Consider the following 24,832-nt stretch of genomic DNA (forward strand, 5'->3'; position numbering starts at 1 on the left):
TAGCGGCTTATTACTCACTACGATTATTACTCACTGTTTTTAACAGCGCATACTTTAGGTTAGACGTCTTATGGCAAAAGGAAGCGCTTGTTCAGCCGGCAGGTTGGGAACGGCTCGGCACGGGGCTTCGGGGAGCACGAGGCGGTCGGGAGAGGGAGGGGGTGAGCTCAGGATACCCGGCAAGGGCTCCGGGGCACGGCGGTACGGCTGCACCCCAGGGCGCTGCTCTGGCCCCTGCCTGCCGGAGCCTGGAGGAGGGTTTCGGGGATGGTATCATCCCGTCCACACCCTGGTCCTTGCGCTTCTCCCGGAGCATCCGCTGCCAGCAGCACCCTGGCCGGACCGGCACGTCCGTGCTCGCGTTGTGCAATTAACTGGGCAGGGATCTCGCTGGCGAGCTCTTCGGCAAAGCCCAGTGGGACAATTAAGGATAGCCGGTGTCAGGACCTCCATCCCAGGCTCCCGCGGAGTCGCAGATGTGTCGCGGGGGTGGAGCACGGGGGTTTGCTCGCATTCACGCTGCTGGGAGCAGTTGGCCAGGGGCGGCTGGGCTTGGGCTTTGGCTCCAGCGTCCCCCTCGAACGTGTTTTGGCAGAGCTCCACGCTCCTAGCCTGGCGGGAAGGAGGGATGGTCAGAGGGAAGGAGGGATGGGGGCCGTGGAAGGCACATCCCCAGGGCACCCTGAGCCGGGATTGGGCTCCGCGGGGTCTCCCTGTGCCAGAACCCAGCTCTGGTGCCTCCCCGCACGGAGCGGTGCCCAGGCAGGGGAAGGGGACAGGGACCCGAGGGGGCAGGCGGGCTGGAGAGCCCGGCGTGAGAGCTGGCAGGGACGAGCGCGAATTGCAGTATGGGCCGTGGAAGCCAGGGGATTTCTCCCCAAACGGCCGCTCCAAAAACAGCTGTTGGTGGAAAGATCCGCTGCATGCAGGAGCGGGGCGAGGCGCCGGCTAACCCCTTCGGCTCCAGGAAGGCGTTTCCATAGGGGGTGGCTGCGTGTATGCCCTATAGATCCTATGGGGGATGGAGGGTTTGCAGCAGGATCTGTTTTGCCGGGGATGCACGGTGATGTGAACAACATCAGATTTTGGTCTGGATCCATGGGATTTGCCGCAGCGAAGCCTTGGGTCAGCCGCAGCGGAGCAAGGTGCTGCTGGTCCTGGGGGTCCAGTCTGGGTCCCAGGGCATTTGGGGCAGAAGATGTTGTGGAAACAGGGGAGAGCGGCAGGAGGGCGTTTGCCCGCAGGTGTGCTCGCACAGGGGAGGAGTGGCCTTTCAGAGCCCAACAGGAACATTTCTCCTGTCCCACAGAACTTGTCAAGATTTTGAGTTTTTTTTTTTTCATCTGAGCAAAGTTAAAGAAAACTTAAGACGTTTCTGGGAGCTGCCACGCTGTGATGACCCATCTTGGGCCAAGGGGATTTTTGCTTCAAAAATGTTGCAGCATTTTGAACTGAATGGGAGGTCCTGTTTTCAGCACAAACTAAGTGCAGGAAGAGGAGAGCAAAAATTTCCCCTTTTTTTTAACCAGCGTTCGAAAATTTCTCCTACCGTTCTGGGAGATTTTGCTGCGTTCGGTTCTGCTTCGCCAGCGGTTTTACTCTCGACACATCAGCGCTTTTATGCAGGAAAGCATAACCCTGCCAGTCAGCGCTGGGTCACTTGAGGCTGCGGAGGGGTCCGCGGGGACCTGCCAGCGCAGCTCCGGGGCCATCTCGCTGCCCGGGCCGGATGCTCGAGGAGCGTCGCTTGCGACAGCGAGCGCGTCCCACCCGCGGAGCCGTGCGGCGCAGAGGGGGCCGGGTGGTGGTGGGCTGCGGGGGTGCTTCTCGCCCTGCCCTGACTCTGCTTTCCTCATTCGCAGCTCGGAGGGGCTGACGGCCCGGCGGAGACCCCCCCCCGCGCCCGCCCGGGGCCAGCCCGGGGTCCCCATGGAGTGGGAGTTGCGGAGCCCAGTCGCCGAGCAGTAGCCGCAGCAGTGGGATGTTTACCTGGCGGTGCCTCATCCTTTGGGCTGTGCTGGTCACAGCCGCGCTCTCAGCTGCCAGGCCAGCCCCCACCCTGCCCGACCAAGGTAAGACGAGCAAACCGCCGCGGCCGTGCCGGGGAGCGCCCAGCTCCCTCGTCCTTTGCGTTTCTCTTCTGGCGATAAGGTAGCCGGTCTCCCTTGCGGAAGCGGCAGAGGCTGGTGCGAGGTCCAGCCGCGGGGGCTGCAGCGGGGCGCGGGCGCGTCCCCCGGCAGCGGCACGGTGCCGCGTGGCCGCCCGGCTGCCTGGGAGCTGCCGGCTGGTGCCAGTGGGGACGTGGCTCGTGTTGTCTGCTGAGAGCAATCCGCGCGGGGGCAAAAAGCGCGGGCGCGCTTCCAACGTTGCCTGTGGATGTTCTAAACCCAGAGGGAAACCGTGGCAAATCCCGTCGTCGTTGGTTTGGAGAAGGATACAAAGCCCTGGGGGCTGCGTCCCTGGCAGGGGGATCGCTGCGTGTCACGGCGCTCGGTTCCCTGTGACAGTCTGCAGCCCGAGGCGTGCGTGAAGCCTTCTCCCACCCCTGCCACTCCTGCTTGACACTGGGAGATCCTGGCTTCAGCCGGTGGGGACGAGGATTTGGGCGCAGGGTAGCGGCGCAGGCTTTGCCAGCTGACAGCGCGTGGGATGAACGCACCCTGCGGAGACCCCCGGGATGCTCCAGCGTTGCTCCCGGCTGGGGCTGGGTTCGAAGCCGGGGCTGGCTCAGGCGGTTCCTGCAGCCCTGATCTCCGCACTGCTGCGAGGCCGGAGAGCACAGCCCCAGATGAGGGCATCCCCCTCGCTTTTCATCGCTGCTGTCCCCTAACGAGGGCTTGTGGCCCGCGCCGGGCAGGCTGGGGGTTCGCTCCTGCCGCAGCTCTGCAAAGCTCCGGAGCCCGGTGGCACCCCGAGGTGCGGTGGATGGGCTGAGTGGGTCACCTGGCCCTGGAGACAGCTGGCCCCGACAGAAATCACCACTCTAGCATTTCAAAGCCTTGGCCTTCCCCTCGGTGAGGCAGAGAATAAACAGACCAGGCAGCGCCGCGCAGGACTTCTGACTTACTGCCTTTTGGTTTTAATTACCCAAGAATGTCTGGTCTGTGGGGTACTGCTTTTCTTTCTAAGGCTCGCTCCCCCTTCCCTCTGCCTCCCACCAAAACCTCGAGAGGCTGATCGCTGGCGCTGCCGGCGCGGTCCCGGCGCTGCGCGGCGTCCCGGTGAACGGCCGTGCTCCCCGTGCCCACGGTCCCGTCGCGGCTCGGGGCAGGGCGGGAGCTGGCACTGGCGAGCAAACCCACTGGCTGGGGTCCCTGCGCCGGCCTCGGTGGGGGGCGACTGGGTGATCCCGGCTGGAAGCAAGCCGTGACGCTGTGGCCGGCGGGCTGGGGTCGGTGCTTCGGTCTGAGCAGCAGGTACCCTGGGGCACAGCTCCATCCCATGATGGATGGGATGGAGCCGCGCGTGGTCCCTGGGGAGCTGCGGGCTCCAGACGGGAGCCCGGGCAGAGCATCGCTCACGGGGACCATCTCCGAGATTTTTCCATTGGCATGCTTACTCCCCACTTCTGTAGATGACGTGGTTGACAGCGGTAAACGTGTTTTTCTCTGGAGATCGCTCTTCCTGGAAGAGGTTTCCTGGTGGCGTTTGGGGTGAGGATGGTTCTCGTGCCGCCGGGAGAGCGGCGCCGGCGGCCCCGGCTCTCGCCTTGGGAACGCTGTCGGGGTGTTCGGGCCGAGGGTTAATTTGAGCGAAGGTGGGGCTCGGGGTGCTTAAGGAGCCCCGCGGTGCCCGGAGGGTTTGGGGAGCGGCGTTGGGCGGTGGAGGAGAGGTTGGAGAGGAGGGAGCTGGTTCCTCGCCAGCCTCATGCCAGGGCTAACAATAACCTCTGGAAACGCTTCCCGACATGGTTCTCATCAGGGCGGCCCAATTAGTGCCACAGCAGGAGCCTGGCTGGAGCAGAGTCCATCCCTTGGCTCCAGGGCCGGCTGGTGGGAACAAAATGTTCCCGGCAGGACACGCGGGATGGGAAGAGCCAGGCCAGGACCCGCGGCCGGGGCTGTGCCGCCGGCACCTTGCAGGTCACCTGCCGGGGCAGGCTCTGGATCCAGCCCCGGGGGGAGTTTAGGGTCCCGCGGGGTGTGCATGGGTGCTCAGCTCCGTGCCGTGGGGCATCGAGTCCCCGGGGCCGGGCTCGCTGTCCTCGCCCTTGCATCGCCGCCAGCTCGCGAGCATCGCCCGCGCCGGCCGGGGGACGGTGGCGGCCGCGCTCAGGTCCCCTCCGTGGCGGAGGCAGCAGCTTTCCCGGACTTTGTTCTGGATGTTTATGGGGTTTCAGTTTACTCCCGGTTCTGAGGCAGCTAAGCTCCCTTCTCAGGGAGCGAGTAATCCCCTGCGCCCAGCCAGCGGCCCCTGCCTCGCTGCAGAGGATTTTCGATCGCTGGCCCGCCTCTCCTCATGGCGTGGGGAGGGGGCTTGGGAACTCTGCCTTTGTCAGGGGCTCACTCCTGTTACTGAAAAATCTGCAGCAAATAAAATATTAATGGGCACTTACTGCATTTTATAGTTACCTAAATTTGGAGGTGGTAAAAAAACCCCTAGCTAAGGGGGAAAGCCAAGAAATTTCCATGAGCAACCTCCGTCGCCCTCCCTCACAAAGCCGGTCTTTGTCTTCAGGTTAAATAGAAACCTGCAGAAAATTGCCGAGGGGATTTTTTTCCTCTCTCCTTGTCTGCTATTGTCCTCGCCGCTGTTCAGGCATTTCCACCGCGCCGGGTCTGCCTCATCCCTGCCTGGGGGGTGCTGGGGGCGCGAAGCAGCTGAGCGGGTTTTCGTGGGGAGGCGGGCACTGCCGTGTCCCGGGGTGGGGGTCCTGCCTCGGGCAGCTCGTTTTGGGGCACGCTGAACCCCGACGGCCGCCCCGGTGCAGCAGATACTTTCCCGGGGGATGCATCTGCCCTCTGGAGCAGGGAGGGTTTGGGAGAGGCGCCCGGGGCTGCAGCCCCCGCCGGAGGCGCAGGGCCCCCGTTGGGGCGGGGGGCTGCCCCATTTCCCCGGGCCGCCCAGCTGGCCGCAGGCTTAACCTTCCCCGGCCCCATCTGCGGGGCCAGCGGGGGCCCTGGCTCCTGGGGAGCGGGGGCTTTGTTGTGCCTGGCTCGTCCAGGGGGTCTTGATCCGGACCCAACGGCAGCCAAACGTCCGGGGCTGGGAGAGCGCTCAGCCCGGGCAGCCCTGGGCACCTCTGCGAGCGTGGGGTTTGCTGCCGCCTCCTCCTCCTCCTCTCCCCAAAACTTGCGCGGTGCTGGCAGGAGCGTTGCGCGTGAACCCGGGGGCTGTAATCCGCCCCCCTCCCGCTCCCAGCACAAAGATGTTTGGGGCTGTTTGGCACGGCCGTAGCCTGGGACGTGCGCTCACCAGCCACAGCATCCCCGGAGGTGGCACGGCGAGGGTCCTTGGTTGTCCCCGCTGCTCCCCAGGTGGGCTGCTGGCCCTCGGCTTTGTCCTCCCCTCCCCGTTTCCCCCGCAGCCCTTGGTGTCACCCCACCCCTTGTCCCAGGGGATCAGGTTTGGAGCAGCCGACTCCTCGCTGGAGCCCTGAGAGCAGCTTAGAGATCCCCTGCCAAGCCATGAAGCCTCCTGCACTTTTGCTGTTGATGGCAGCAGCCTGGGCTCGGTACCAGAGCTCGGGGGGGGCCCAGCAGCCCCCACCCACACCTGCGAGCCCTCCTCCCCCCCAGACCCCCATCGCTGCAGCCGCTCTGTCCCCAGCTCCCCCGGGGCATCGCCGTGTCCTCTGGAGCATCGCGCTGCTGGCCTTCCCCTCCCAGCCTGTCGAGCGGGCATTGTTCCCCGCCTCCCGCCTTTCCACTCGGATGCTGTCACTCCGGCCCTTAATTGAGGAGGAAAAAAAGAAATATGAGTCTTTGGGAAAAGCAGCAGCGCTCTGCCGGAGCCTGGGCTGCAGAGCTGCCCCACGGTGAGCGGAGCCGCGCGAGGGGGGTGCGAGGGGGTGTCCGTGTGGCTGGGGCTGGCTGTGGAGCCCCGCCACGTGCAACGGCCCCGCCACGTGCAACGGCCCCGGGGCTGCTCAGAAGAGACGCGGGGAGAGGAACACAAACTCTGCCCGCGCCGGCAGGGAGCCGGGGCCCAGGCAAAGCCCGCGGTTATTGCAAAAAGCCAGAGGCACGTGTGCGGATTGCGGGGTGGGTTGTGCCCCCCCCGGGATGGGCAGGACCCCCGGCTGTCCCACGCCTGGGGGGAGCCAATGGGTGGGTGCCTGCGCCCCGAGCTGCTGCCCCCGAGGGCTCCTCTCTGCTGCAGAGCTCTGAGCGTGGCCGGGGGTGTCCCGGGGGGAAAGGGGTGGATTTATTCTGACAGCTTTGCAAACTACCAACACGCCTGTTAATTAAGTGCTGCTTCGTTTGACGTGCGGGCTCGGAAGAGCGGGAGTGCCCGGAGCAGTACATAAATCCCTCTCTCCCTGCCGGAGGAAGCATCCAGGGACCGGAGAGTGGGGAGAAGCCGGCTGCCTCCCGGGCTGGCTTGGTCAGGAAGAGCCGGTGGTGCTTTGAGCCCCCCCGGGAAGAGCCATGGGTGCCTTCAGCCCCTGATGCTTGCCTGCTGGCATCTCCCTGCTGCAGTTCCCTGGGGAAGGGGAGCCAGGGATGTGCATCACCCTGGGAGCGGCCGGGGTGCAGGGATGCTGCTGGGAGCATCCCCCGCCGACGCAGCCCGGACTCTGGCGGGGGGCAACGGGGCGAGGAGCTTTTTAAATAAGAAAGAAGCCAATCCCCGCGTCCCGGTAAGCGCTTCCTGTTGGGATTAGTGGGGCTGCTGGGCATGTGTGTGCTTTTTCTTCAGGAAATACCTTCGGAAAGCCCCGCTGGGGTCTCCAGGGCAACCGGCGGCCGCGGCCCCGCGCCCCCCGCCCGCATTGTCCCCGCGCCGCTTTGTTGGCCGCTTTATTGCCATTGCCACCGCCGGCACGGCCCGCGGCTCCCGCCGCTCTGGGGGGCTGCGCGCCGGGCTCCTCCGCTGCGTGCGTGCTTGGGGGGCGCGGGCTGTGCGGAGAATCCGGGGGTGAAGGTCAGTCTGTGCTGCTCCTCTCCCCAGGGCTGCTGCCCTGTGTCCCCATCCCCTGCCAGCCCCGTCGGGGGCCAGCCCCGGGGGAGCCCCTGACAGTTATATGCACTTGGTGACACTCTCCATCTGGCCAGCGCTCGCCAGGCTCGGCTCCGCTTTCGGTTCCATTTCAAAGCTGGAATAAAGTAATAAAACCACCGCGGGCTGCTCTGGCCGTTGGAGCGTGCATCTTTTTGGGCTCCATTTGAAAGCGGAGGTGCAATCCGCCGGGGCTGGAGCTGCCCCCCCCGCCTCGCCCGGGCCCTCGGGGCTCCCCGCGGGCTGTAAGCACTCCTGTCCCCGCGGCACCGGGACGGGACGGGGCTCTGCCCTGCGGGATCCAGCCTGGGAAGCTGGAGCTACCTCCCCGGCCAGAAGAGTTTGTTAAAAAGGGAACCGCAGATAGTCTAGATGTGCCAGATCTAACATGCGTTTTGCTGCTTTCTCCAGGCAGGCGAGCAGCAGGCGCTGCTGGTATTTTGTTTGCTCTCCTCCTCGCCATTGCCCTGTTCCGCTCAAAGCGGGCTGTAAGCACCCCTGCAGCCGCGCAGCTCCCGGCCGGTGCTGCTGCAGCCTGGCTTTGCTGCAGCTTGGCTGGGCAGAGGAATCCCACCCGCCCCGGGGATCGCCCAGCACCGAGCAACCTTTGTGCGGTGCTGGGGGCATGCAGAGCCTCGCTGTGCAGCGCGAGGGCTGGCAAGGGCCTGGGGAGGAGCGCCAAGCGTTTGTCTGGCTGATTAAACTTTTGGTAACGTGGCCTGCCTGGGGCTTGCTCGCGCCCCGATGGGAGCAGCCGGCCGGGCTGGCGGCTCTGCAGAGGGGCTGCACCTGGTGCCTTGGTTTAGGTTACAGAAAAGCAGAACCTATGAAAGAGACGTTTCAGGCTGATGGAGCCCAGCGATCAAACGGGCTCACCCTAATTAGCATACGTGCAGGGCACGCCGGTAACGTGGTTCACGCCGCTGGATGCTCCTAGGCAAGGGGCAGCCCGAGCTCACGCTGCTCCTGCTGCACCCGCTGCGATCCCTGGTTTTACAGGGAAGCTGCATGTCCAAGGGGACTTCTGCGCATCAGCTGCCACGTGAGCTGGGCCGCCCCGGTGCCAGCGGGGCCGCCCCGCAGCAGCATCGTCCAAGCCCGCGCGCTGGCCCGGCCCCGCTCCCGCCCGGAGGGTGAGCTAACCTGGACATGCTCATTAGCCTGTGAATTCATTTTCAGGCTGTTCCCACCATGCCGCGTTTTCCGCCTTATCCCTGAGTGCCAGAGATGTGCTTTGGGTTACCAAAGGGCAGGATCCTGCCTTGCCCTCTGCCTCCCCTCTCCCGTCCATCACGCTCGACGCCTCCGTGCCTCCCCGGTCATGCTGCTAATGCAAAACAGCCTCTGGCTCGGAGGGGCTGGGGAAGGGGGCTGATGTGGCCACACGCCGGCAGACCCCCAGCCCCCGCCTGCCCAGGCTCCCGGGCGCAGCGGAGCCCGTGGTTCGATGGCCTGAAGGAGCGGTGGCACTTGCACGGGGTGTCCGGGGACCCGCGCGATGCCGTGCCCGTGGGAAGGGACCCCCCTCAGCCTGGGATGCTGCCTTCCCGAGCCCCCGCGTCAGACTGGGGTAGCTCGAAGTTTTTCCCTCCCTCCAAAGACTTTTTCTACCCCCAGGCCACCTTCTCCCCAGTCTGCAGGTCCGGCTGAGAGGCGTTTGCAGAGCACGGAGCTGGCAGGAGCTTCCCTCCCAGCGCCAGCACGGGCAGGTTTTCCTGCAGACCTTTCTGGGCGAGTTGGTGGGCAGGAGCCCGTGGTGGTCCCGAGGGCAGGCTCGGTGAGGGGGTGACCTGTATGAGCTCTTGGACCACAGTGGTGTTTCGCTGGCTTGGAACTGATCCTGCACTGGCCCAGCATCGGTTTAGTTGCAGCGTGGCGGGACCCCGCAGGTCCTGCAGCACCCACCGCGCCGTGGCCGTGGGACGCCGGACCCCAGATCTGCGCGTGGCTCCTCGTGCGCCGGCGTGCGGGTGGCCGGGGCTGGGCGACAGGGATGTCGGGGGGCGTTCGTGGGCGGCGGGGGTCCCTGGCAGCTCCAGCCGCCTTCTGCAGGTTGTTCTGTTCGATAAGGAATGAGTTTGTCGGTGCACGGGAGGGGCAGACCTGAGCGCAGCGGGGGTGGAGGGAGCGAGATAAGGGCAGATACGGCTGTGGCTGCGTTTCGGGTTGGTTTGGGTTTTTGCGGCCATTTATCGCTCTCTTTATTACCTTGCTCTGTTTGAGAAGGGAATCAGGACGGACAGGAGGACGTTGTGTTACCGAGTCCCGTGGTGTTCAGACAGGCGGCGACGGGACACCGCTGCTGCATTGTGTGCGTTGGAAGATGCCCGTGACTAATCACTTGAAACACAAATCGGAGCTACTAGAAGTGCCTGTCCTGCAAGGCTGCGACAGAAAACTGGGGGGAAAACAGGATTGCAAAAGCAAGACCCTTCCCCCAGCACCTAAGGGACTCCCACCAGTCTTCACCTGCCACGCTAAAACACTTTGTAACCTCTTGCTGATGGATCTGGAGCCCTGGCTTTTGCTCTTCTAGCAGCTGAGGAAAGCGAATTTTTCCCCAGCACGCTGTTTTCCTTCAAGTGCTAAGCAAAAGAAAAAGGAGAAACTCTCAAGCTGCTCGTAGATGTTTCCCCCATGAAGCTTCTCATCACTACGAGGAAAAGAAAAGCGGCCAGAAAGCGAAGTGCAGGTCACGATGCGGTAAATGAGAGTTTCTGAAGAGCTGAGCTTTCATTTTTGGGAATACGGAGCCGCTGGTGGGTCCTGGGAGGAGCGGTGCCGTGCTGCTCGCGGCCAGCCTGCGCTCCCTGCCTGCGCTGGCTCAGCTCGGGGATGTTTGACCAGGAGGGTTTCGTGCAGGCGGAGACCCTGTGCCGGCTTTTGGCGGCCGATGGGCCCAGGCCGAGCTGCTCCGAGCTGCTCCGGGGTGCGCGCAGAGGAGGGGGCAAGAGGTTGCGCTCGTCTGGCTCGGCGGGCACCAAGAGGCGAGGGTGACAGCGTGCGTTAGTTCTGCAGCGAGCAGCCCCTCCGACGCGCGCTCGGCTGCTGCGGGTGTTCGTAATTAGCTGCGGTTTTGCAAATCGCCGCCCTCCTCGCTGCGGGCTGCGTGGGTCCCAAGGGAGAGCCGCGGCTTTGCTCTTGCCCCCGTGGCCGGAGTACGGTGCCTGCAGGCTGTGTGCCTGCCAAGCCCCTCGGTCCTTGGCGGGGGCAGCCCTCGAGCTGCAGATCAGCTGAAGTTGAACGTTTCCAGACCGTTTCTGCTGGGCTGCCTGCATAGGATTTGTTGGGATTTTCCAGCCCCCGCGCCGGACCCCTCTGATACAGAGCAGTTGTGCTGCGGAGACCTTCGGCCGTGCCCCCACGGCACCATCGGCTCTTGCCCTCAGCCCGCCCGAAGCTGGCCTGCCGCCGGCCCCGGGGAGCGCTGGAGATGCGGTGCTTCCTTCCAGGACGCTGCCAAGCAGCTCTGGCCCCCGAGAGCGGGGTCCGCAGCAGCGCCAGGTGCCCCTTCGTGCTGCTCCCGCAGCAGGACCCGGAGCCGTGCGTGCCGGCCCGTGGTGCTCGTTCCTGGGATGATGCTCGCGCTGCGTACGCCCGGCACCGTCGCAGGGAGCCTCAGCGCCCGCGGAGCTGCAACAGCCGGAACTCTTCCTTGGGCTGCGAAATTTGAAGAGATGGTTTGAAACCCAGTCGCCTGCACCCAGCCCTGTGAGAGCCGCTCGCGCACCACCACGGAGGGTGGGAGGCAGCGCTTGAGGACGGAGCTGTGCCTGCGCTCCCAGGGCCAGGAGAGGCAAGATCGTGTAGCGGCGGATGGAGAGAAAGGATCTTTGTGCTGCTCACGCAAATGTCGCAGCGGGGAGCAGCTGCAGCTCTCCCTGCCCAGGGTCGCTGCGAATGGGAATGCCGCGGCCGGCGCCTGTTTTGCCAGAGCCCCCCTGGGCTGACCTTTCCCAGCGATGCCGCTCTCGCAGACCCTCGCTCCGCTGCCTGCTGACCTGGCGCAGCCCCGCATCCCCCTGCCCTTCCTGCCCCTGCCTCGAAACGCTCTAACCAGGGCCAGGCACGGGGACCCTGGCCTGCTTCGCTGGCTGTCCGCTTGTGGTGGTGGGGATCCCGGGACCCCTGCGCAGTGGCAGAGCCCAGAAGGGATTTGGGCTGCTCCTGGGAGAGGCTGGATCCTTCCCAAGCCACCGGCGCTGCCTGGGATGTCTCAAGTTGCCCCTTTCTCCCCCATTTCAAAGCCCCTGCCGTGGCACGCTCCCTCTGGGCCGAGCAGTGCTTAGTAAGAGACCGAGGGGTGCGCGAGTGCTTTTGAACTCCCCGGCCACCGAGCAGGTCCTGCCGCGGGGGTGAGGTGCTTGGTGCTGCTTGGGGTGCTTGCAGCCTCTGCCTCCCCTCTGCTCCGCAGCCGCCGCCGCCGGCTCCCCTCCGCTGGGCTCGCCGGGGCCGCCGGTCCTCGGTGCCACCGCGGGAGCATCCCAGCCGCGCATGTTGCCTCATTAACACAGAGCCGCGGCAGCAGCAGCAGCAGCATGGTTTCCTTTGGTCTCTATTTCTTTTCTCCTTTTTCTTTTTTTTTTTTTTTTTCTTCTTCTCTCTCCTAACTCCTCCAGTTCTGCCCAAAGCAAAAATCGAAGTGGAGTCCTACTCGGCCCACCCCGGTGACCTCCTCCAGCTGCGCTGCCGGCTGAGGGATGACGTCCAGAGCATCAACTGGGTGCGCGACGGCGTCCAGCTGGCCGAGAACAACCGGACGCGCATTACCGGGGAGGAGGTAGAGGTCAGGGACGCAGTGCCCGAGGACTCGGGGCTCTATGCCTGCATGACCAACAGCCCCTCGGGAAGCGAGACCACCTACTTCTCCGTGAACGTCTCAGGTTCGTAGTGGCCCCGGGCGCACAGGGAAGGGGCAGCCCCGGGCCCGGGCTGCGGAGCAAGGAGCAGGCTGCCTCTGCACGCCTTTGCATGCTCGCCGGCACGTGCACCGGCCACGCACGGATCTGTCTGGCTGCCCGGTGAGTTCAGGGCGGACCTGCGATTTGGGGGTGCCCAGAGGAGTTACCGGCGCGGTGCAGTGACTTCCCGCCTGCTGCGGTGCAGGGAGAAGCAGCCGGAGGTTGTCGCCTGTTTGTCTCCATGGGGCTGGGAGGGCTGCGGGGCTGCCTGCAGGAGCGGGCGCGTGCTGGGCGTGAGCCGAGGTCCACGGTGGCGTTGATGGAGCGTGAGGCTGGAGAAGAACGACCGCCCGAGGTCAGGAGGTGTCCGCCGAGGCTTGGGGCGTTTCTGTGCCCGCAGGGTCTCAGCTGCCGCCCCGGAGGGGTTGGTGGCACCAGGCGCGGGGCGAGGAGCCATGCTTGGACGCACGGCATGGAGCTCTGAAATCACCTCTGGGGGCAAATTGCTCCACAGTGTCCACGGGCTGCGAGCACCGGGACGGCAGGCGCTGTCAGCCCTGGCTGTGCTGGTGGGCATGCACGGTGTTCACCCGGGATCCCCGCGCCTCCCCACCGCGTTCAGCGCTGCCCTGCCCCGGCCGCCCCACTGGCACAGTCCCGCACCACCAGCCCACGATGCTCCGGTCCCTGGCTCGTCCCGCTCGGGAAGGGTCCCTGCATGGGTGTTCAGCCGGGCCGTCTCTTCTCTTGCAGACGCGCTCCCCTCTGCGGAGGATGATGACGATGAAGATGATTCCTCTTCGGAGGAGAAGGAGGCGGATAACACCAAGCCGAACCGTACGTGTGAGATGGGTTTGCCCCCGATGCTGCCCTGGCCTTTTGGGCGGGGGGCGCGGTGTTGAGGAGAAGCTGGGCACAGTTGCAAGCATTGTCCAGGGATGGAGGAAGGCAGGCGAGGATGGGCAGGGGCTCCCGCTCCAGCCCAGGGCGCCCGGTGGTGGCGAGGGCTCGGTGCGGGGAGCGCGTCTGAGCGCACCCGGGCGAAGCAACCTGGTCGGAGCTAGGGGACGTGCCGGCACGGCTGCATTGGGCTAACTGCTGCTGCAGCCACGTATGCTGAGCGTTCACCTCGCAAAGAAAGGGCCACACAGGGCTGCTCTGACTCCTGGATAACACCCCGTGTCCAGGAGCTCCCTTCCCGGCCAGAGCCGGGCTCAGCTGCCTGCACCTCTCCGGCTTCCAGCTGGAGCTCCCTGTGGCTCAAGCGCCGGTGGGTTTGGCCGGAGGGTTTTGGTGGGTTTGGCCGGAGGGTTTTGGTGGGTTTGGCCAGTGGGTTTTGGTGGGTTTGGCCAGTGGGTTTCGCCGGGTGCCCACGCTGGCCATGCTGAGCCCCGACGCTCTGCTCCCCAGAGGCCATCGCTCCCTACTGGACCTATCCCGAGAAGATGGAGAAGAAGCTCCATGCCGTCCCTGCCGCCAAAACGGTGAAATTCAAGTGTCCGTCGAGCGGGACGCCCAACCCCACGCTGCGCTGGCTGAAGAACGGCAAGGAGTTCAAACCCGACCACCGCATCGGGGGGTACAAGGTACTGGAGCCGGGGGGCTGGGGGGGTGCGGGGCAGCCCCCTGCGGAGGCGATGGGGATGCAGCCCCTGGCCCTGCCTGCGCGGACGCCGCAGGCAGCCGCTCCGGGCTCAGTCTGGCCGGGTGCAGGCTCTGGGCACCTCGAGAGGCTGGGGCTGGAGGGCTCGCTCCGGAGCGGCGTGGGGAGGGGGAGGATCGGGAAGGGGCTCTGCAGCTTAAGAGGCACCGAGCCCCCTGCCCACGCAGCCCCGGCGGGGGCAGATGGGCCCCTCTGACATTCCCGTTGCAAAGGAGCCCTACGGCAGTGACCTGCTTCTGGGTCATGTTTGCACCAGCTCGACCTCTGGGGGAGGGGGCGGGGGACGAAGCCAGCCTGCCTTCGCCTAATCCCCCCGCCAAGGAGAGCGGCTCTTGGCGTCCCCGGCGGGCGTGGGGGCTCCCGGGGGTGGCTGGTCAGCCCTGGGGCTGCGGGGGTGGACGGGGCCCTCCGTTGCCCAGCGGTGGTCAGCAGGAGCTGTGCCAGCAGCACAGGGGTTCCAGCTTGGCGGGGAGGGGGCCCCAGCCCGCCGACGGGGGCCGTGTTCGCTCCCCGAGCTGGGCAGGTGGCCGCAGCGCTGCTTCCCAGCACCCGCAGCACGTCCAGGCTGCAGGGCCCCCCGGGGCGGGATGGGGGGCTCGGCTTTCCCCTTCTCACGGCTCCAGTCTCGCGGTGGGGTTGCTCCCGCTGCAGAAGAGCCCCAGCGGTGGGACCCGCGCACCGGGACCCCCTGAGCTTCTCCCCTCCCCAAAGGAGAGGGGTGGCCGCGCTTGCCCGGCATCCGGGGCTGCTGTCGCGCTGGCGGCAGCTCCAGCTCAGGGACCCCCCGGGCTGACCCTGCAGGGAGCACCGTCCCCATTTTTCACCTCTTTTAGTTTTCTGGAGCGGGGCTGCAGCCTGTCCTGGGCTTGCACCCCTTGGCGGGCACCTCCCAGGGGTAGGACCCCCCGAGCCAGCCTGGCTGGGTGCTGCGGGGCCGCGGCTTTGGGTGCTTGAGTCCTGTGCTGCGCTGCACGGACGGGATCCGGCCGCGGCCCTGCGTGCCATGGGACCTGGCCAGGTGCCAGGGATGCGCAGTAGGAATGCGGCCACGTCACGGCTCTCGGCTCCGCGCGGCACGTCCTGGGGAGGGACGCGGGCTCAAGGGTGGGGAGGAGAGGGGCTGCTGGCAGCGCCGCGGCTCCCTGGCCGGTGACGGCGTGGTGCCCTGGATAGCTAATGGGGCTGAAATGCCGGACTGTGGAAATGACCAGTTTCCAGCTGGGAGGGAGGAACGCAGCCCGCCCCGGCAGGGAGCAGGGCTTGGGGAGGTCCTGCCAGGAGGAGCCGCAGCCAGAGCCGGCAGCGGCAGGGGCTGGGTATAGGAAAGCCATCCCTGCGCCCCATGGCCGGGAGGGATCTGGGGAGCACTCGCAGCCCCGCTGAGCTGCTGGGACCCATCCCAGAGGAGATGTGCCTGGTCAGCAGCACCCACGGAGCCGTCCCGGCTGCATGGGGTAAAACGCCCAGGCTGCACGCTGCCCGCTGACCGTGCCCTCTTGCCGGCGGGGCTGGCCACGGGGAGCAGCACGGGTCCGAGCCCCAGGGTCAGCCAGGGGAAGCGTCTCTTCCTGGGCTGCGGCAGCAGGGGAACAATGCCGGTCTATTCCCTCCGCACGCTGGGGCCGCCGGAGAGGGGTGTCCCTGCGAGCCCATCACGTTCGGCTCACAACATCTGCTTCTCGGCGCAGTTGGCTCCGTGGCGAGGCTGTCCTGGGACAGCTGGGAGCAATTACGGTCCCTCTGTAGGAAAGGGGAAAGGTGACCTCAAAGGGAGATTTATGTCCTGCCTGTATGGCGGGGGCCGGGGGGCTGAGCCAGCTCTGACGGGAACGGGAACGAGGGCTCGTGTGCTCCAGCCCACCGGTGCTTCGCACATAACCGGCTCTGTCGTCATCTCCACGCCCCCAAGGTCCGCTACGCGACCTGGAGCATCATCATGGACTCGGTGGTGCCGTCCGATAAGGGCAACTACACGTGCATCGTGGAGAACAAATACGGGAGCATCAACCACACCTACCAGCTGGATGTCGTGGGTGAGGAGCGCAGGGCTGGGAGGGCTCGCCCTGGGTCCCCGTCCACCCCAGCCTCCCCGAGCAGAAGCGGGTGCTGCGCCCGGCGAAGATGGGGATGGGGAGCGCTCAGGGGGACGGGGCACGCGCGCCGTCCCCGCGGCCGCCCGCCCCGGTGCGCGCCTCTGCGGCACGGCGGGCCGGCGAGCAGGCGAGGCGGAAGGTTCACCTCAGCCCGTTCTGGGGATTTTTAATTGTGGTGGAAATAATTTCATAGACCAGACAGAAACTTTTTCTAATCGCCTTATTAGCCATAATTCCCAGCTGGGAAGGCTGGTCTGAGCAGTTCCACATGTGGAGCTGCTCTAAATGCCAGTAAATGAACCATTAAAAATGTGATTTAATTTGATTACACTGAGCAAACTGAAGGGAACAGTCAGCAAGGTGGACAAAGGGGTTTGTTAATGCTGACTCACCACAGTGGCAGCCGCTTTGTTAATGGGGCCCTCGTTAGGTTTCTTTGACCTCTGACCCCCCCGCATAGGTACTGACATCTCCGAATTTCACCTGTCCCCGTCCCCAGCCCCTCCTGGCCGCTCTCGCCCCACTGCAGGGGGGCCCCTGGGGAAGGGGACGCCGCGGTGCTGCCAGGCGCATCGGTGCCCACGCCGGCCGGGGGTCCTCGCGCGGGGGGGGGGGAGGGGGGGGCTGCAAGGCGCACCCCTGCCCCGCGGGCGGGCGGCGCAGCACCCCGAGCCCCGTCGTAAGGCGGCCCCGGCTCCCGCAGAGCGGTCCCCGCACCGGCCCATCCTGCAGGCAGGGCTGCCTGCCAACAAGACGGTGGCCCTGGGCAGCAACGTGGAGTTTGTCTGCAAGGTCTACAGCGACCCCCAGCCCCACATCCAGTGGCTGAAGCACATCGAGGTGAACGGCAGCAAGATCGGCCCCGACAACCTGCCCTACGTGCAGATCCTGAAGGTAACGCCGCACGCCGGGCCGCCCCAGCCCGCGGCCCCGCAGGCTCGCCGGTCCCGTGGGGCAGGAGCGGGGCAGGGGCAGCCCTGGGGGGTGGCGGGCGAGAGGAGCTGCCTGGGGCTGGGACCACCGGCGGGCAGCCCAGCGGCCTCGAGGCAGCTGGAGCCCCAGAGCCGTCGCCAGCGTGCGCCGCTCCGCACCGGCCGCCCCGGAGGAGCACGGGGCGAGAGGTGGGCAGGGAGGGCTGCCTGGCTCCTCGGCCGCGTGCCGGCAGCGCAATCCTTTGGAAACCCTAAAGGCACGTGCCGAGGGGCTGGGTGGGCCAGCCCGGGGAGCCAGCTCGGCGCTGGAGGTGGGGAGCTGAGCCCCTGCTCCGTCCCGGCGGGAGCAGCTCCCTCCGCACGCCAGCGGCCCCGCTCACGGCGAGCGACGCGGCTCTGTGCCAGCCCCCGGGGCGCGCAGCCGTCCCCAGCCGTGCCCCCGGCCGGGTCGGGGGGCAGAGCGGGATTACAGCCCCATCGCTGTCTGCCCCTGCCTCCCGTGACCCCCGTGCGCAGCCCCAGCCCGCCCGGCAGCAGGTATCGGCGGGGAGCAGCCCCTGCGCCGGCAGAGCCGGTGCTGATGCTCCGGGCGCTGCCGATTCTGACCGCGTCAATGTGACTCCATGTTGTTGGTCTGTTCCAGCACTCGGGGATTAATAGCTCTGATGCGGAGGTGCTGACCCTGTATAATGTGACAGAGGCGGAGAGCGGGGAGTATGTTTGTAAGGTTTCCAATTATATTGGCGAGGCCAACCAGTCTGCGTGGCTCACTGTCACCAGACCTCTGGCAAAAGGTAATCGGAAGAACGCCCGGCGGGGTGTTTCCTCGGACCGTCAGTCCCCGGCGGTGGAAAACAAAACTCTGGGCTCTCTTGTTTCTGCTGTGTTTCTGGTGCAACAAGCCATGGAAAAATACTCAGCGGGGCCGGCTAGGTTTTGTGCTCTGTGCGTGTGTCCCCTGATGTTTCTCCTGTGTGCTTCCCACCCCATCGCACCGACACCAGGACTGCCTGGATGCCTGGCGGGTCCGGCACCACCGGACCCAGGTCCCCGCAGGTGCTGCCGTCGGGCCAGCCCGCGCCTTCGCACCCGGCCCGGGCACCCCGTCTGCACGTGGCTGGGGACGACACGGTGCCGCGTCCCCCATCCGTGCTGCCCTCCTGTCTCCGTCCTGTCTCCGTCCTTGTGCCTCCCCGTGTCGTGCACGTCAGCCGGCCGCCTCCGCCTGAGGTTTATTTCTCCATGTAGCCCATTGCCAGCATGCTCAGATGGGCAGGACACGCAGTTTGGTGAAGGGTTTTTAACCAGCATCTCCTTAGGTCCGCCTGGATGAGTGGTCATCCGGAGGGTCTCTCTAGCAGGTCTGCAGTGGTCTCTGTCTGCTCCCCGGGGGTCTGGCAAATGAGACTGGGCTCTCCCTCCTCTCTGGCTTCCTTCCCAGAAGATCTCATGTCGTTTGCTTCTCCGTTTTTTGCTTCCATTTGTCCTTCTAGACGGCTGGCGTTAACACAACCGACAAAGAAATGGAAGTCCTTCACTTAAGGAATGTCTCATTTGAGGATGCTGGGGAGTATACATGTTTGGCGGGTAATTCTATTGGGATCTCCCATCACTCTGCATGGTTGACAGTTCTCGAAGGTATATACTCCTCTTCCTCTCCCTTTCCTCCCTCCTTTCCAATGTATGCATTGCGGTCTGGGAGAGAGCGCTCCCCAGCCCCTGCCCACCCGGTGCTGGCTAGCGTGCAGCGGGAGAGCTGCAGGGCTGCTTTCTGCAGCCGGAGCGGGACGGCGCACGCGTCCCCCCACTGTGTGCCCCCCTTACACCCCCCGATTGGGGTCTGCCCCCCGCTCTCTCCCTGGCCCAGGCGATGCATACCTGGGGGAACTTAACCAGGGGCTGCTCGGCTGGAGCAGGACGGTCCCACACCCCGGGGCAAGGCCAGCGCTGCCCTCGCAGGGGGGCATGGAGCGCCCGGGTGGCAGCGGGGTTTGGGGGGTGCTGGCAGCGCTGCCTGCATGCCTGCCTGCTGCGGAGCTGGCCTTGCCCTGCGGCGCAGGACCCGTGCTGGGGCTGTGTGTCGCTTCTGCTGCGCTGCCGGGGTCAGCTACGCCTGTCCCTATTGATGCTGCTCCCCGGGCATCAATGCTGCACGGACCAAAGCCTGATAACAGCAGCCGGGAAAGTTTTTGGGGTGCTGCGTGGGTGGTTGCTTTCCAGCCAAAAACTTTCCCCGTTATCAGCTGGGTGTGCTTGGAGGTGGGACAGAAAGCTTTGACTCCCTCTTACACCTCTCTCTGAGGCTCTGTTCTTTGGGGGGGGTCAGGTCAGGGGGAGCTGCTGGCGGGGATGCAGTGGCAGCTCCCACCCTGCCAGATTCACCACGGTTTGCGGCCGCGCTGGACTGTGCCGCATGGCTGCAGCTGCTCTGAGCGGTTCAGAGCACTGCCACCTCCTCTGCCACCTGCGGCCACCAAAGCAAGGACTGCCCCGCGTCACGGTGGGGATGGGACCCTCCTCCCCGCCAGCCTGGGGGTCCCACGGCAGATCGCGGCCGCTGGAGGTGCTTCTGGCCGCTCTGCCTGAGCTCTGCCCGGTCGTTATCAGTAACGCCTGGACTCCGCAGCCCCGAGCACTGCTGGACGGCCCCCTCCATCCCACCGTGCTCGAGTAACCCCCGGACCCTGAGGGACTCGCAGCTCCGAGTGTGGGCAGAGCACAGCAGCTGGGAAGGGGACCCGTCCCCGGGGATGCCGGCGATGCCCTGTCCCTGCGGGGTGATGCAGGAGAGCATCCCCAGCGCAGCCCTGATGGGGGAGCTCCGCTGCCCCGGCGCAGCCGGCACTGCTGTCCCGCACGGCCTCGGCCGAGGGGACACGGGCACTGTCCCCCCAACTTCACGCCTTCCTCAGTTGACCCCTTCCCAGCCCAGGGCCCCATCCCGCCCCAGGCACCTGCCTGCGGACGCGGCAGAGGCGTTGCCCAGCTGCGGGGGTTAGGAGCCTGGGGGTACGCACACGCCTTCCCCGCCGGGGCCGGGGGGCGGCCCCCCTAGTCCCTGCCGCACGCTGCGCCGAGGCCGCTGGCGATGCGGAGCCTGTCCCCGTCGAGCACGGGGAGCAGCCGGGGGGGCTCCCCCAGCACCGCTCTGCTCCTCGGCCCCGGGCGGGCTCGCGGGTGCTAACGCCCTGTTCACGCTGACCCAGCTATTGAAGACACCCCGGCCATGATGACGTCCCCCCTCTACCTGGAGATCATCATTTACTGCACGGGGGCCTTCCTCATCTCCTGCATGGTGGTGACCGTCATCATCTACAAGATGAAGAGCACCACCAAGAAGACGGACTTCAACAGCCAGCTGGCCGTGCACAAGCTGGCCAAGAGCATCCCCCTGCGCAGACAGGTAACAGAAAGTAGAGAGGGGGTTTGATTGCACCTACTGCCCCTCCTGGGGGACCTGCCCTTTTTGGGGGGAGTTTTCTGGATGAGGATGGATGGGGGGAGACGCAGGACCATCTCGCCCTGCTGCATGTGCCACCCACTCCAGCCTTGCGCCCGTCCATGGCACGGTGTGGGGACCGTGGGGGGCTGTGCCCTCGACCGGCAGCGCAGCGAGCAGGGGGATCTGCGCAGCCCCTGCTCGTCCCCCGCCCAGCGCGGCTCAGCGAGGGCGATGAGGAGGACCAGAAGGATTTGCAGCGATTTAATGTTCGAGCAGAAGAGCATATTTTACACACTGAGGAGACAGGAGGACTCCCAGGCTGTGTATTTTGGGCCGTCAGCACGCTGGAAATTAATTAAAAATTATTTAGTCCGGGTTCAACGTGGAAGCAGCGCTGACGGGGCCCCACGCCTGCGGGCAGCGCTGGGGGGCAGGAAGGGAAGGGGGGCTGCGGGTTGGGGCGCGAAGGCTCCCTGTCAGCATCTCCCTCCCGGCGGGGGCAGCCGGCCACGGCGCCCGGCGCTGCGTGAAGGTAACCCACGCTCCCCGCTGCAGGTGTCGGCCGACTCCAGCTCCTCCATGAACTCGGGCGTGATGCTGGTCCGGCCCTCGCGGCTCTCCTCCAGCGGCACCCCCATGCTGGCCGGCGTCTCTGAGTACGAGCTCCCTGAGGACCCGCGCTGGGAGCTGCCCCGGGACAGGTAAGGTCCCGTCCGTGCCGGGTGCGCTCTGCCCCGGGCACGAGCTGCCGGAGCAGCCCGGCTGGGAGCCGGGTGAGGATGGCGGCACCGCCGATGGCGTTTGCCGGCGCTGGCCGCCGACCTGCTTCCCCCCGTGGCCGCTGGCCCCTGCGTCAGGGTCTCTCCTCCCGCCAGGCTGATCCTGGGTAAGCCCCTGGGAGAAGGGTGCTTCGGGCAGGTGGTGCTGGCGGAAGCCATCGGCCTCGACAAGGACAAGCCAAACCGTGTGACCAAGGTGGCAGTGAAGATGCTCAAGTGTAAGTGGCGGTGAGAAGCGGGGGTCCCGGCACGATGCCGCAGCCCTGGCTGGGTGTGTGCAACATGGGTGGGCCCAGCCTGGCCCCCGCTGACCACTGCCTTCTCCGCTGCTTTAGCCGACGCCACAGAGAAGGACTTGTCCGACCTCATCTCCGAGATGGAGATGATGAAGATGATCGGCAAGCACAAGAACATCATCAACCTGCTGGGAGCCTGCACGCAGGACGGTGAGGGCGCGCGAGCAGGGAGGAGGCGTCCCCTCCACCCCCTGTCCTGGCACTGGTGCGGGGGTGCCCCTGCACCCGCGGGGACGGGAGCCCCCGCTCCGTGGCCCGGCCGCTCATCCCGCCGTCCCCGCAGGACCCCTCTATGTGATCGTGGAGTACGCGAGCAAGGGCAACCTGCGGGAGTACCTGCAAGCCCGGCGGCCCCCGGGCATGGAGTACTGCTACAACCCCGCCCGCATCCCTGAGGAGCAGCTTTCCTTCAAGGACCTGGTCTCCTGCGCCTACCAGGTGGCCCGGGGCATGGAGTATCTGGCCTCCAAGAAGGTGAGGAGCTCCTGGGGGGCCATGGTGGGACGGGGAGCCCAGCGACTGGGCTCGGCGGGGATGCACCCTTCCCTCCCAGCCCGTTTCATCGTGGGGAACCATCCGGGGGCTTTGGGGAGCGCCTGACGGTCCCGCGCTCGGTCAGTGCATCCACAGGGACCTGGCGGCCAGGAACGTCCTGGTGACCGAGGACAACGTGATGAAGATCGCTGACTTCGGTCTGGCCCGTGACATCCACCACATAGATTACTACAAGAAGACGACGAATGTGAGTGGTGGGCGAGGGGCTTCGCCGGGGTGGGCGAGGGCAGCAGCGCTCTCCGTGCCGGGGATGCTCCAACCCGCGCTGGCGATGCCAGGGGCGTGCAGGGCGGCCCCCCCCACATCCCCCTGCTCCCCGGTGGCACGGAGCCAACGCGGGGCTTTCTCGTGTCCCAGGGTCGCCTGCCGGTGAAGTGGATGGCCCCAGAGGCTCTGTTCGACCGAATATACACTCATCAGAGCGACGTGTGAGTAGCGGCCGAGGGACGCCTGCTCCCTGCCGGGTGTTGCAAGCAGCGGGCTGGGTCGGGGGGAGACGGGGAGCCAAAACTGCCAGCGCAGGGGGAACCCTCGCTTGGCTGCTGGGCGCTCTGCTGGGGGACGTGGCCCTTCTTGGGCACCCCGTCCAGCAACGCTCTTGCTGCCCGCACCGCTGCCCGCACCTTGCAGCGTCTTGCTGCGGTCCCATCCTGCCCTGCCGCATCTCACGCAGCAGCGCCCAGCGCCCGCCGGTGAACACGATACGCACCGTGGCGAAGCGCGACAGATGTGGTTCATCTTAATTTAATGAAAATATAATGAGCATCAGCAGACAAAATACATTGCATCCAAATTGCATTTGGCGCTGGGACTCGTTCGTCTTGCAGAGCGAGTCAGAGCTGCTAGCGCTTGTCCCTCCCAGCGAACGAACTTCTGACTGTACCCGAAGCTTTGAGGCGGGGGTGTCAGCTCCACGGAGCCGGTGCCCCAGCATCTGCCCTGTGTTTGCCCCGGGCAGGTGGTCCTTCGGCGTGCTGCTGTGGGAGATCTTCACGCTGGGCGGCTCGCCCTACCCCAGCGTGCCGGTCGAGGAGCTCTTCAAGCTGCTGAAGGAAGGTCACAGGATGGACAAGCCCAGCAACTGCACCAACGAGCTGTGAGTGCGGTGCTGGGCTGGGGAAGGAGGGGGACGCTGGCACCCCATTGCCCCCCGCCCGGCCGCGGACCGGCCCCGCTTCCCCTCCCCGCGCCCCCGGAGCCGGGGCTGCGGCGGCGGCACGGGGTCGGGAGCCTCCGAGTGCGACCGCCCAGCCCAGGGCGCAGGCAGGTGCAGGGGGGGACAGGCAGATGTTCAGAGTTACTTTCCCAGCAGTTCCCAGCCCTGCAAAAACATCGGCTCAATCTGTTTGCAATCATCAACATCTCCCTTCGTTGCTTCTCGGCAGGAGCGAATCCCAGGATGACCCCAGAGCAGGGACTAGCGCGGCTCCCCTCCACCCTCCTCTCCAAACAGCCCCACGCCTCCCGGCCGGGGAGTTCCCTTCCTTCCACGCAGGGGATTAACCCTAAATCCCCCCAGTACCGTCTCTGCTGGCCGCAGGTCCCAGCCCCAGTGCCGGCGGCCGTCCCTGGGCGCTGCTCCGCTCCCGTGGGTGGGGGTCCCCAGCGCCAGCCGCTCGCTCGGGGCTCAGCCCTCGCCTCCCCTCTGCCCACCCAGGTACATGATGATGCGGGATTGCTGGCACGCCGTCCCCTCCCAGAGACCCACCTTCAAGCAGCTGGTGGAGGACCTGGACAGGATTGTGGCCATGACCTCCAACCAGGTAGGAGAGGCGGCACCCGCGAGCCCCCGCCTGCACCCACCCTGCCTGGGGTGGGTGCTCCCGCGGGGGTGCCCGGTGCCCTCCTGAGCCCGTCCTCGGGGTTCGTCCCTCCCAGGAGTACCTGGACCTCTCCATGCCGCTGGATCAGTATTCTCCCGGCTTCCCGGACACCCGCAGCTCCACCTGCTCCTCGGGAGAGGACTCTGTTTTCTCTCACGACCCTCTTCCAGACGAGCCATGCCTTCCCAAGTTCCCCCCTCAGCACACCAACGGCGGACTGAAGCGACACTGAGGGTGGCACTGCCAGCGGGGACTGCCGTGCCGTGCCGTGCCCGTGCCCGCGGGCTGCCCCCGGACGCTGCCCGCGCAGCCCGGTCGTGCTGAGCTATTGCAGAAAGGGTGCAGAGACACAACCGTAGCATCTCACGTAACCAAAACCACCCACCTCTCATGCCAGCTTCTCCTGCCGCCCTAGTTGTGAGCTCTCTGCAGCCCAAAGGTTTTGTTCTGGTGGTTTTTTGGTGTTTCCTTTTTTTTAATTTTTTTTTTTTTCAAAAAACCCTCTTTTCCATGAAGTCTGTGCTTGAATATTTCCACTTGGTTAAGCTGAAATCCTCTCCTGTGGGCAGCGCCTGGCCAGGGAGCCAGCCACCCTTCCCGGGGCGGCACGTCCCGGCAGGGCGCGGAGAGCCGGGCTTCCCTGCGACTTGGAGATCTCGCGAAGCCGAAGCCAGCGCCGGGGTTACCGCAGCCACGCAAGCCGGGGAGCATCGGCGTGCCGCAGCCTCGCTGCCTGGGATGCTCTGGGGCTGGTCCTGCAGCTCGGCAGCGCCAGCACCGACGGGCTTCGCCGACCAAGCCCCTGGTACCTTGGAAGCGGGAGACGCAGCGTGTGCATTGCTCAGCACTGATAGTAGAGGCAGCCAAATACACCAGTGCTAAAAACGAAAGTCCTGTGTACATAGCTAAAAATATGTATAAATATGAATATATATTTACATGTCTTTTTAAAAGGGTTGTTACCAGAGATATACCAGTTTGGTAGTAAGGTACTAGTGGCTGGTAGATATCAGTTGCTATAAAAAAAAAAAAGTTCATATATTTTGCTACTTTTGCTGTTTTTATTTTTTTAAATTATGTTCTAAACCTATTTCAGTTTAGGTCCCTCAATAAGAATTGCTGCTGCTGCTTCAGTTTTATATGGGGTTGTATTAAACAATAATAATAATGTGTCGATGCCTTTTGGG

The 24,832-nt window shown here is 65.5% G+C and overlaps 1 protein-coding gene across 2 annotated transcripts; it reads left to right on the top strand.

Moving 5' to 3' along the window:
- The first annotated feature begins 1,981 nt into the window (after nucleotides 1–1,981).
- Nucleotides 1,982–23,877, top strand: FGFR1 (fibroblast growth factor receptor 1). 2 transcript variants are annotated; one of them, XM_075723918.1, is made up of 17 exons: nucleotides 1,982–2,072; nucleotides 11,781–12,044; nucleotides 12,816–12,899; nucleotides 13,473–13,648; nucleotides 15,635–15,758; nucleotides 16,522–16,712; nucleotides 18,244–18,388; nucleotides 19,957–20,174; nucleotides 20,748–20,893; nucleotides 21,068–21,189; nucleotides 21,307–21,417; nucleotides 21,551–21,741; nucleotides 21,887–22,009; nucleotides 22,180–22,250; nucleotides 22,781–22,918; nucleotides 23,480–23,585; nucleotides 23,701–23,877. In XM_075723918.1, exons 1-17 carry the CDS (start codon nucleotides 1,982–1,984, stop codon nucleotides 23,875–23,877), a joined length of 2,478 nt encoding a protein of 825 aa, XP_075580033.1. The 2 variants fall into 2 exon arrangements, with proteins under 2 accessions (XP_075580033.1, XP_075580034.1); XM_075723919.1 differs by having other exon boundaries at nucleotides 19,957–20,153.
- The last annotated feature ends 955 nt before the right edge of the window (nucleotides 23,878–24,832 follow it).

This window comes from Pelecanus crispus, chromosome 21 (assembly GCF_030463565.1).
Source record: "Pelecanus crispus isolate bPelCri1 chromosome 21, bPelCri1.pri, whole genome shotgun sequence".
NCBI classification, from domain to species: Eukaryota; Metazoa; Chordata; class Aves; order Pelecaniformes; family Pelecanidae; genus Pelecanus; species Pelecanus crispus.

Excerpts from the sequence above, each read along its gene's own strand:
- FGFR1 (XM_075723918.1), top strand. The coding sequence starts at position 1,982 with ATGTTTACCTGGCGGTGCCTCATCCTTTGGGCTGTGCTGGTCACAGCC. Across the intron at positions 12,045-12,815 it reads CTTCTCCGTGAACGTCTCAG|ACGCGCTCCCCTCTGCGGAG; the intron begins GTTCGTAGTGGC and ends CTTCTCTTGCAG. Across the intron at positions 18,389-19,956 it reads ATGGTTGACAGTTCTCGAAG|CTATTGAAGACACCCCGGCC; the intron begins GTATATACTCCT and ends ACGCTGACCCAG.